This window comes from Hemicordylus capensis, chromosome 3 (assembly GCF_027244095.1).
Source record: "Hemicordylus capensis ecotype Gifberg chromosome 3, rHemCap1.1.pri, whole genome shotgun sequence".
NCBI lineage: Eukaryota > Metazoa > Chordata > Lepidosauria > Squamata > Cordylidae > Hemicordylus > Hemicordylus capensis.
The window spans coordinates 275,254,767-275,266,585 of record NC_069659.1 but is presented as its reverse complement, the minus strand read 5'-3'; the positions used below and the strand labels follow the sequence as shown (position 1 = coordinate 275,266,585).

The following is an 11,819-nucleotide window of genomic DNA, read 5'->3' as shown; positions in this document are numbered from 1 at the left end:
GAACATGTCTACTAGGAACAAGACCCCTGGAGTATTGTTCAGGATTTGTAAGGGCAGGGAGAGGGTAGTTTCAAGATAGGAGAAGGCAAAAAGATCACTCTTCAATTCAGCCTTAGAACATACCAATGATAGCCTCTTTGAAGAACACATGCAGTGCCCCATTGCTGTAGAAGCTGAGTTCAAAGACATCTGGAACAGATGTGATGGGAGTGATGAAGAACTCATTATTCCGACTGGTGTTTGTGATAGTTATACAGTTTCCCAACAAATGGATGGCGTGCATAACAACATCTTCAGAATTCCCAGAAAATCCCAAGTCATAGTCCCGTGCCAGGACCTCCTCCTTCATGGAAAAGAAATCTTCCACCAGCTTGGAAAGATCAATTCCCTGGACAAAAGCAAACATATCATAGAAGACAGAAAATCTTTTACAAAAACCATTTTAAGCTAGCAAAAAACTCTACCATCCATATCTTATCTTTCAATATCTGCTTATATGAATTAAAAAGTGGTTCCAATTGTAGTCCAAGTAAGCTGCTATGTTACTTATAAAACTAATCATTTTGCCACTTTGAACATCCCCTAAACTATTCAGATATTATTGTTTGTGCTGTTCGATTCCACTTATTGACAGCACCCAGAGAAAAATCATAAATACACAAATATGACACAGGCCTAAACTGAACATTATGTATGAACTGGACTCAATCCTAGCACTTGCATGTGCTTTTCTCATCTCTTAACTGCACAAGACTGTATCTTAAAAGTCACCACAACTTAAGGAATTCCAACTAAGACTGCTTACAGTTCATTCCAACAAAAACCGCAGAACAAGGTCTTAAGACTAAGTTCAAAGACAGACTGCATAATGCCAGTGAACCCATTTTTCTGAAATAGGAACACCTATTCTGAGTAAAACATGATGATTCCTCAAAACCAAAGACAGAAAGGAACAGCAGTAGTCACCATGAAGGTTTCTTCTTGCTAGTGTAATAGAGGTCACTCATCGTGGGTGATCCCCATCCACATGCTCCAGAAGGCAGGACTTACATAAATAAACTACTAATATGCCCTTTATGGGCGGTTCCTTCCAGCTCCATTGAAAAAGCCTAAGCCACTGAAACTAACAAACACCAAGGGGTAGAACAAACAAACAAACAAGAACAAGGTATACAGAGCACCATACAGGGTAGCAGAATATGAGATACAGCAGGATAACTAAGGAAGGCATAAGGTAAGACCAGAATAAAGGACCTCAAATCCTGGGTGGGCATGGGTGTCCTCCATTACACCAGCAAGAAGAAACCTTCACAGTGAGTACCCAACATTCTTTCTTTGCTGGTGTAGGAGGTCACTCATCATGGGAAATGCCACAGCTCAACACTCATGGGAGGGAACAATCTCAGCCCCAATCTACCACCTGGTCAAGACCCCCTGCAGGATCCTCAGGCCAAATCCCGCCCTAGAGGAGGCGGGCACCTCCAGCATATAATGCCTTGAAAAAGTGGATGGTGACTTTCACATAGCAGCTTTATAGATTTCTTCCAGAGAAGCCTTGGTGGAGAATATTACCAAGGTGGAAGCCAACCTAGTGGAATGAGCTGTTACTCTTTGTGGTACAAGTACACGATGCAGCTCATATACCGGAGTAATACACACCTTCACCCAGCAACCAGTGGTGGCTGCCAAGAACTTCTGACCCAAGTGTGTGGTTGGAATGAGACAAACATGGAGTCAGACCTTCGAAAGGATACAGTGCAAGCCAGGTAGATGCATAGAGTCCTGTGCACATTCAGCTTCTGCCACTGTTTCTCTTTGTCATGTTGCAGCTTTGGGCAGAAGGACGGTAAGTAAATGTCCTCTGATCTATGGAATACTGAGTTGACCTTAGGAATGAAGAAAGGATCAGGAATCAATTATACAACCTCCTTGGAGAAAATACACAGGTCCTCTTTCACTGATAGGGCCTGAAAGTCTGACATCCGCCGGGTGGATGTAATCGCCACCAAGAACGTCACCTTCATGGACTGGATCCAAAGTGCAGCACTGCGCAATAGTTTGAATGGTGACTGGGGAAGGAAGCAAAGACCCATATGCAAGTCAGAGGCCGAGAAACAATGACAGACCAGAGGCAACACATGGGCAGACCCCCTGAGGAACTTTTGCAGCAGAGGATGACATACCGTGGGCCGCAGGCTGTCCTGAAACAGCATCTGTGTAAGACACGAGGCTTGCCTCTTCAAGGTATTAGCTTTCAACCCCAAAGAGAGACATTCCTGAAGAAATGCTAGAAGCTCTGCAAGTTTACAGTCACATATAGATATAGAGTTCCTGGGAAACCAGCGAAGGAAGCTCCTCCACATCGTCTGATAGATGCGATTCATCGAAGATTTGCAGGATGTGAAGATCATAGCTAGAGAGCCCGTGAGAGCTCAACAGATCCCTTTCAGCTTCCACGCAGTTAACTTTAACCATCCTGGGTCCAGGTGGAAGATGGGACCCTGCAAAAGGAGATCCTCCCGGAGTGTTAAGTGCAGCAAACCCTCCACCGCCTGGGCCACTATATTGAAAAGCCACTGTCTCCTAGGCCAGAAGGAATATCAGAATCAGCAATGCCTGGTCATACATAGTTTCCCGAGACACCATGCCAGTAGAGGCATTGGGGGAAGGAGTATAGCAGCCACGGCATTGAAAACGTGACACAAACTTGGGCAGCTTCACGTTGTCAGGTGAAGTGAACAGATCGACATAAGGAGAGCCCAACTGTTGGGTTATCCATCCTCGAGGCTCCAGTCTTCTTGTTGAATGACCCAGCAACTCAGCCAATCCGCATTGATGTTGGTCTGCCCAAGAACATGATAGGCCAGTACAGAATCTAGGTGAGTCTCCGTCCACTGAATGAGAGTTGAATCTAGCAGATACAACGACGTGGACCACACTGCGTTCCCCATCAATTGATATGGGCTTTGGTGGAGACGTTATCCGTCTTGATCAAAATGTTGGGCCCCCTCAGGATTTCCTGGAACGCCAACCGAGACAGGTAGACTGCCTGGAACTCTAAACAGTTTATGCTGTGCCACTGCTCCTCTGCTTCAGATCAATGAGTGTTGTCCCAGGCGCACCAAAAGTCTGTAATGTGGCCTCCCACTGGCTGGGATTTACGTCAGTACTGCTGTCTGGGCGCTTTAGCGTGCAGGGAAAAATTGAATCTGGGCTGAGGGTGGAACGACTGTCTGCCCTGGCCTCTGGATCTGTTCCATGATGGCCTATTGGACCTCAGAAAGTCCCTGTTCTTGAAAGAAGGGCACAAGGTTCTGAATGGTTGGCTAAACCTATAGTTGGGACCCTTCTCCTCCTCCTTAACCAAAGATGGCAATGCCTTGAGTCTCAACCAAAATGTCCTTTAGGGCCACATCCCCAAATAGTTTTGTCCTCATGTAAGGGACCAATGTGAGGTTAGCTTTAGAAGTGTTGTCCACATGCCAATGTCTAAGCCATATATTGAATCCAGCCATAATATTGGAGCTAATGGACCTAGCTGAGAATCTAACACTGTGCAATGTAGCATCAGAGGTGAATGCTGCAGCCCTTTGCAACTACAGAAGCCTGCGCCTCAGGATCTGAGGGTGGATCATTTAATAACTCATCAGTCTAGAGTATGGATGCTCTGGAGATTAGAGAAGCAGAAGTGTCTGCCCTGATTGCCAAGAATGATGACTCATGGCCCCCGTGCATGGCCACCTCAGCCTTCTTGTCAGTGGATTCCTTTAATGTAGAGCCCTCGTCTTTTGGGACCACCACACCATTGAGCAGTGCCACAATTGGCATATCGGTCAGGGGAACCTTAAGCAAATCAAGGGATTCCTCTTGAAAATTGTAAAACTTGTTAGGCATGGTATGGGTTTGCTTAGATGTGGAGGGCTTATCCCACTCCTGCTTTATCATGGTAATGAAACCCTCTGGCGTAGGGGCCCTAGTCTGAGATTTTGTGGGCTTGGGAAGCACTAAGGGCCACTTAGGGTGCTTATCCTGTGCCTCTGTCTGGATTTCCTTAAATTCAAGAGCAGCTACTACTTGCGTAATTAAGGCCTGCAAATCCTCCTGCAAAAACAAATGCTGATTGGGGGCAGGAGGGGAATCTTCCAATATTTTCCCCTCCTCTGATGCAGACTGATCATATCCAGAATCATGGTGTTCCAGTGGCGGACAAATATATGCCAGTTGAAGAGCTCCACCTGGCAGGGAGAGAGTCGAAAGTGGAGGGGAAAGCATCTTGGAAGGCGACGGCTCTTTTCTGCAGCTGCATACTCGCTCCCCTCTGGACACGAATCACGCTGCCTTTGCTTTAGTGAGGATTGATGCCATCTCCTTCAGCGGCATCCAGGTGAGCTCCGGTAACATTGGTCACGCCTGGAGCCTCTTATGTTGCCCTCCATCTTCTGCACCGCAAAGAGGAGCAGCTGGGGCCCAGAGGCGCTAGAGAAGTTCCCTCTGTTGTCCCCCTCTGGGGAGGCCTCCCACATTTTTGGTGGGAATAGTTACAGCTGTGCATGTTTGGATCTAGAAGCCAGCACATTCCATTTCCTTTGCTCGCTCTCCATTGGGTCAGACGGTAAGGAGGAAGAAAGACAGTGAGGCTATTCCCACGAGCAGCAAAAATCAGGCTAGGAGATGTTTGCTGCTCGCAGGCAAGCCTGGTAGCTTACAAGCAGCTAGCCCGCTTAGGTAGCCCACCCCTTAAACAGGGTTTGCTGAGCAACAGGCTATCTGTGGCTGTCTGGAGCCAAGGCAGGATAAAGAACTGAAAGAAACCACTCATAAGGGGCACATTAGGGGTTTCTTCATTTACACAAGTTCTGCCTTCTGGAGCATGTGGGTGGAGATAACCCACGCTGGGTGACCTCTTATACGAGTAGAGAACAATATCTGCCCAGACACCCAAGTTTCAGGCGGTATATAAATATGTTAAATAAATAAATACATTATTCACATGTTTGTGTGTGCATTTTCCATCTCTTTAACAATGTTCTTAATTTCAGAACACAAGGTGGATTGTGTATGCTATATGAATAATCTATTTTTAACTAAAATAATTAAATCTAACTGGGCCAGGGTTACATGTCTTTTCCCATAAACAAAAGAAACCAGAGAAGCATAAAACTTACTTAGCATCAAATGCTAAAACTCATTCCCTCTAATCTATTTAGCTTAACTGTTCCTCCACAATACTGCATCAATTACTTTAATGCAGCATATAAATACGTAGAACTAGTGGCAACCAGTTATTGGTAAAACAAGCTCAAGCATCAGTAGATAACTTTGAACAAATTTCATAAACTGGTAGCTTGTTTTGTAGAATGGGTCCAATAATCAAACTGGTCAGTAAGTCTGCCAGCAATTTTTGAGTGTACACTTCACTGCCAACCCAGTGAGGAGGATACAATATGGCTCACAGGAGCACAGAAATATAGTCTAAGCCACCACTGGCATTTTGCAAGTTTACATAAAAGAGGTCTTGGTGAATGCAGAAGCACAGCAGCCTTACCTGCCGATGTCTGTAGAGCAGCAAACAGGCAACAATGTGTGTTGACATCACAGCACATGACTTGTTAGCAGCTAAAAGCAAACAAAATAAAATAAAGCTATGCTGGAGCTTTCTCATGCAACTAAAATGCTTAGAAAGTAACAAACAAAATGTTAGCTACTCATGAACCAAGAATAGTGATATTTTGCCATTTTATACTGAAAGAGTGTCAAACATTTTCAATACAGCTATGAATAAGACTAAATCAAAGTCAGAAGAAACATAGCTAACTTCAGCCGTGACTTTTAATGAAGCCCCTATACACAATCAACAGTACTAATACCTACATGTTTTTGTAACAATCAGGTGCTGGACCATTATATTGAATATTAATTACAGACTTTATCAGAGGTGGCTGTCTTTGGCTTTTATTTTGCATTAATTATTCATATTGCATTGCATTGCAAAATGTCAAGATTGCATTGCAAAATGTTTTGCAATGCAAGATTGCATTGCAAAATGTCAAGCTCCTGATTGCTCCAGACATCCCTCCAGACGCACAGCCAACTCACTCAACTGCTGCTCCTGATGCGGCCACTTGACCCAAGGTTGGTGCGACACTAGGGGAGCTAGAAGCCATACTGAAGCCCTGGCATGCTGCTAGTTGCAAAAGAGCAGCTGGGTGGAGAAACAGGGTGATGACTGAACCCCTGCCATTTCCACACTGAGCTCAAGGGGGAGGAGGAAAAAATCCCTGACAACAGTTGTTTGCCTTTCCTCCTTTTGGGTATACAAGCTGACTGGGCTTCTAGTATTGTGGTTTTGAGTAAACTCCATGCATTCTGGAGCGAAGTGACTCTCCTGATTTTCCCCCTCAGCTTTGTTTTCACCATACTCCTCATTTTGGAGAAGTTTCCTCTTCTGAAATTCAAAATGTCTGTGTTTGACATCCTTGGTGATTCTCTCCCCGCATGTATGCTGAATTTGATGGCACTGTGGTCACTGTTCCCTAAAGGGTCGATGACAATGACATCACGCACCAGGACCTGGGTGTCACTCAGAATTAGATCCAAGGTCGCCTTCTCTCTGGTTGGTTCCATGACCAGCTGTTCTAGGGCACAGTCATTTAGCAAGAACGTTGTTCTTATGTTCTTAACTTGCAATATTTCACTCCACTCACATTCTGTTTGCATGCCATGTTTATTATGGAAAAAAATTTTATTGGAGAGAAATCATTTATCATAGGTGGAAATGTGCAAGGTTATGGGGTTTTTTTCTGTTAGATTATATACTCTCTGTATACCATCTATATTCTCTGTATATCATCTAACAGAAAGGAGAGCAGTGAATGTAAAACAGTTTTGGCTAGCTAAGTGTGCATGTTTAAAATACTATCACATTACCTCTGTAGTTGTCCAGCACTTTAAAAAAAGTTATATTTAACACTGAAAATAAAATGAGTTATATTGTAACAAATAGAGATTAAATATAAACATTTCAGATGTTTCAAAATTAGTTTTTTTTAAGTGGCAAAAATGGTCAGTCTGTTCCGGGCAAATTGATGGAAAGCATCCTCAAGGATAAAATTGTAAAGCACCTAGAAGAACAAGCCCTGCTGGGAGTGAGCCAGCATGGCTTTTGCAAAGGTAAATCTTGCCTCACCAACCTTTTGGACTTCTTTGAGAGTGTCAACGTGTGTGTGAATCAAGGTGATCCAGTTGACATAGTCTACCTGGACTTCCAAAAAGCTTTTGACAAAGTTCCTCATCAAAGACTCCTGAGGAAACTTAGCGGTCATGGGAAAAGGGGACAAGTACATGTGTGGATTGCTAACTGGTTGAAAGACAGGAAACAGAGGGTAGATATAAATGGAGAGTTTTCACAATGGAGGGAAGTAAGAAGTGCGGTTCCCCAGGGATCTGCATTGGGACCGGTGCTTTTTAATTTATTCATAAATGATCTAGAAGCAGGGGTAAGCAGCGATGTGGCCAAATTTGCAGATGATACCAAACTCTTCCGGGTAGTGAAATCTGAAATGGATTGTGAGCAGCTCCAAAAGGATCTCTCCAAACTGGGTGAGTGGGCAACAAAATGGCAAATGCGGTTCAATGTTAGCAAGTGTAAAGTGATGCACATTGGGACGAAAAACCCCAACTTCAAGTATACGTTGATGGGATCCGAGCTGTCGGTAACGGACCAGGAGAGGGATCTTGGGGTTGTGGTTGACAGCTCGTTGAAAGTGTCGACTCAATGTGCGGCAGCGGTGAAAAAGGCAAATTCCATGCTAGGGATCATTAGAAAGGGGATTGAAAATAAAACGGCTAACATTATAATGCCCTTATACAAAACTATGGTGCGACCACACTTGGAGTACTGAGTACAATTCTGGTCACCACATCTTTAAAAGGACATTGTTGAACTGGAGAAGGTACAGAAGAGGGCAACCAAGATGATCAGGGGCCTAGAGCACCTTTCTTATGAGGCAAGACTACAACACCTGGGGCTTTTTAGTTTAGAAAAAAGACGTCTGCGGGGAGACATGATAGAGGTCTATAAAATCATGCATGGCATGGAGAAAGTGGAGAGAGAGAAATTCTTTTCCCTCTCACACAACACTAGAACCAGGGGTCACTCCATGAAATTGATTGCCAGGAGGTCTAGGACCAACAAACGGAAGTACTTTTTCACACAACACGTGATCCACTTGTGGAACTCTCTGCCACAGGATGTGGTGACAGCCAACAACCTGGATGGCTTTAAGAGGGGTTTGGATGACTTCATGGAGAAGAGGTCTATCAATGGCTACTAGTCAGAGGGCTGTGGGCCACCTCCAGCCTCAAGGGTGGGGTGCCTCTGAGTACCAGTTGCAGGGGAGTAATGGCAGGAGAGAGGGCACGCCCTCAACTCCTGTCTGTGGCTTCCAGCGGCATCTGGTGGGCCACCGTGTGAAACAGGATGCTGGACTAGATGTGCCGTGAGCCTGATCCAGCAGGGCTGTTCTTATGTTTTTAATGTTGCTGGATCATGCCTAAGGCCTATACAGTCCTGCCCCGTTCCACAGAGTGCCTCACCTGATGTCTTGGGAAGCCACAGAAAAACAGGTTGCCTACCTGTAACTTATGATCTGGAGGTGATCCGTTGTCAGTAATGAGAAATGGGGTTACTGTGTCTGTGCAGGGACCTTCCTGTGCAGGGACCTTCCTGATGGATTAATTAGCTCCTCTTTGGCGCCCCTCCCTGTCGTGCACATGCTCCATGTCTTCCTTCTCCCAACAGTCAGGTGCCATTTTGTCTCAATTGCTTGGAAATCCATCTGATTATAGACAATCCACATGTCGTGTGATTCAGTGACCAAGCAGGTAAGTCAGTCCTGTTCTTAAAATGCTGCAGCGGCAAGGTATGGGCCGGTCTCATGACTGACAACAGATCACCTCCAAATCATAAGTTACAGGTAAGTATCCTGTTTATCTGGAAGTGATCCGTTGTCATCATGAGAAATGGGTGACAAGCCAGCTTTTACCCCCATGGCGGAGGGTGCAGCCATTTTACCCACTATTGAAGAAGTATCTTGAGTACCTCTCTTCCAAAGCTGGCCTCCGCCACCATACGTAAGTCTATAGCATAGTGCTTAATGAAAAGTAAATGTGTCGACCATACAGCAGCCACACATATGTTCTTAAAATGAAGGCCAGATAAATGCACAGAGGAAGTAGCATATGCTCTCATGGAGTGTGCCTTTATCAGCTTGGGAGGTTGTTGATTCTGTAACTTATACATTAAGAAAATGAGCTCCACCAACCAGTGTGACAGTCTCTGTCTAGACACAGAGAGGCCCTTATTCTTACCTTTGAATAAGATGAATAGCATTTTAGTTCATCTAATACGTTCTGTTCTTTTTAGATAATACAGAAGGCATCTCCTTACATCTAGAGAGTGCAACGCTTTCTCTAATCGTGTTTCAGGTTCCTGAAAAAAGGACCAAAGTGCGATATTCTGAATCAAGTGGAAGTCAGTTACTACCTTTGGCAAGAAAGCTGGGTCAGTTCACGCATAACTAACTTTATTAGGATAAAATTGTGTATATGGCACATCCGCCCTTAAGTCCGTTAGCTCGCTTACACACCGGGCAGTAGTGATAGCGATTAGGAAGACAGTCTTGAGCGTTAAGTAGCCTAGGCTTGCTTCACCAAGCAGCTCAAAGGGGGCTTCCATCAGGGAGGCCAAGACTAGAGATAGGCTCCTTTTTTCAGTTGAGTATCTTATTGGGGGGTAAAGATTATTAACGCCTCGTCTCTTGAGAGCAGATTGGGGTCCAGTGGGAGGTGGCAATAGTTGTTCCCCATCAGTCTGAGTAGTGATGAAAACCATGGTTGGTGAGGCCACCATGGTGCCACCAAAATAGCCTGTGCATTGTCTTATAACAGCTTGCCCACTACCCTGTTGATCAGGGGTTATGGGGGGGAACATATAAAGGAGGCCTTTCCCCCCCAGTGGTGCTGAAAAGCATCCCCCAGGAATCCTCGCCCAATGCCCATTCTGGAACAAAATTGTGGAAATTTCTTGTTTGTGGCCGAAGCAAACACGTCCACTTAAGGAATGCTTCATCTTTTTATCAAATTATCTAGGCACGATTGTTTCAGTTCCCACTCGTGATGTTGTTGGTTTTCGAAAGTCCTGCTAAGGTCGTCCACCAAGACGTTTTCCAGTCCTATGATGTGGATGGAAATGAGGAAAACATTCTTGGATATACACCAATTCCACAATCGGGTGCTCAGAGCACACAGAGAGCACGACACCGTGCTGCCCTGTCAGTTTACATAGGCGATCACTGTGGTATTGTCCATTTGTAACTGCACAATCGTTTTGAAGTACAGGAGCAAAAGACTTGAGTGCCCGGTAAGCTGCCATCAATTCCAAGAAATTGATGTGCATACATTGTTGGTTGTGTTTTCCACAGACCTTGAACCTGATGGGTTCCGCAATGGGCTCCTCAACCCATTAGAGAGGTGTCTGTAGTGACACACCATGTTGGAGTTGGGAGATCAAAAGCAACCCCGCTCAGAAGGTTCTCCCTCACTTTCTACCACCTCAGTGACTTTAGAACTTGTGGAAGGATGTCCAGCAGCATCCTTTGACTATCGCTGTTCGGACAAAACGATCGTAAGTACCACAGCTGAAGATGATGCATCTGTAATTGAGTGTGAAGGACTGTAGCTTTGTATGAAGCCATTACATTCAGCAGTCTCTGGATCTGATCAGCTCATTGTTGGGGGCTATCCTCAAAGAGGCATACAAGGGTGCAGATTTGTTGGTACATGTTGAGATGTAAATAGGCCCTTTTTGTTTGAGTATCTAAGACTATCAATCTGGCTGGTTGGTGTTTGGATTTGGCGCAATTGACTTGAACTCCCAAGTCTTTCAGTAGTCTCAGGGTGAATTGGATCTGAGATTCCAATGTCAATTTGTCGTGGTATACCAAGAACCAATCATCCAGGTACAGAAATATGGTGATCTCTCACATTCGTAGATAAGCTATGATAGCTGACACACTTTGTGAAGACTCTCGGCGCTGTTGATAAGCCGAAGGGCAGAACTCTGTACTGGAACGCTGAATTTCCTATTGCAAATCTCAAGAACTTCCAATGGTTGTCCTGAATTTCGATATGAAAATGTGTGTCTTTGAGATCTAACGTGGCAAGCCACTCCTCCTTGACTAGGAACGGAAGAATTCACTGCAATGTTGTCATACGGAACTTTTGTGTATCCACACATTGATTAAGGCCGCGGAGAGCCATAATTGCTCTGAGTCCTCCGTCCTTCTTGGGGACAAGGAAATAGTGTGAGTAGAATCCCTTCAGTTGGTCTGTCCACCACACCGGTACTATAGCACCTTTTCCCAACAGAGCATGCATTTCTTCCCACAGGACCGGGGTCAGGGGAGTAGTCTTTACTCCCTAGAAATGTGGCAAAGTTATGGACTCGACTGCGTAACCAGTGTTGATCATTCTTAAGTACTACTAGTTGGATGTTATCTGCTGCCATGCCAAGGCATTACTGGGCAATCTGATGATGCTGGGTGGCAAACAAGTTGGTATTGAAGGCATGCCAATGACGGCAAGTGCATTAGTGTTTAAGGCTTCGGCCAGCAATGATGATGCAAGCGGTGGACAGTCTCCGAGATCAAAGAGACTGTTTGGTACTATCCTTGCCAGTACGAGGGCCTTGGGTTTTATTTCGTTGGGTATAGCCCTTTTTGTGACAAGATTTAAAAGGCTTCCTATAGTCTTTGCAGTCT

At 45.0% G+C, this 11,819-nt stretch overlaps 1 protein-coding gene across 8 annotated transcripts in view; it reads right to left on the bottom strand.

Annotated features, from left to right (window-relative positions):
• The window catches only part of GPAM (glycerol-3-phosphate acyltransferase, mitochondrial), a 68,005-nt gene that overhangs the window by 18,237 nt on the left and 37,949 nt on the right, over positions 1–11,819 (bottom strand). For all 8 annotated transcript variants that reach the window (XM_053306008.1, XM_053306002.1, XM_053306007.1 and 5 more), the window contains 2 exons: positions 5,546–5,616; positions 124–388 (listed from right to left, as the gene is read on the bottom strand). In XM_053306008.1, the coding sequence (XP_053161983.1) occupies positions 124–388; positions 5,546–5,616 (336 nt within the window). The remainder of the gene's footprint in view (positions 1–123; positions 389–5,545; positions 5,617–11,819) is intronic.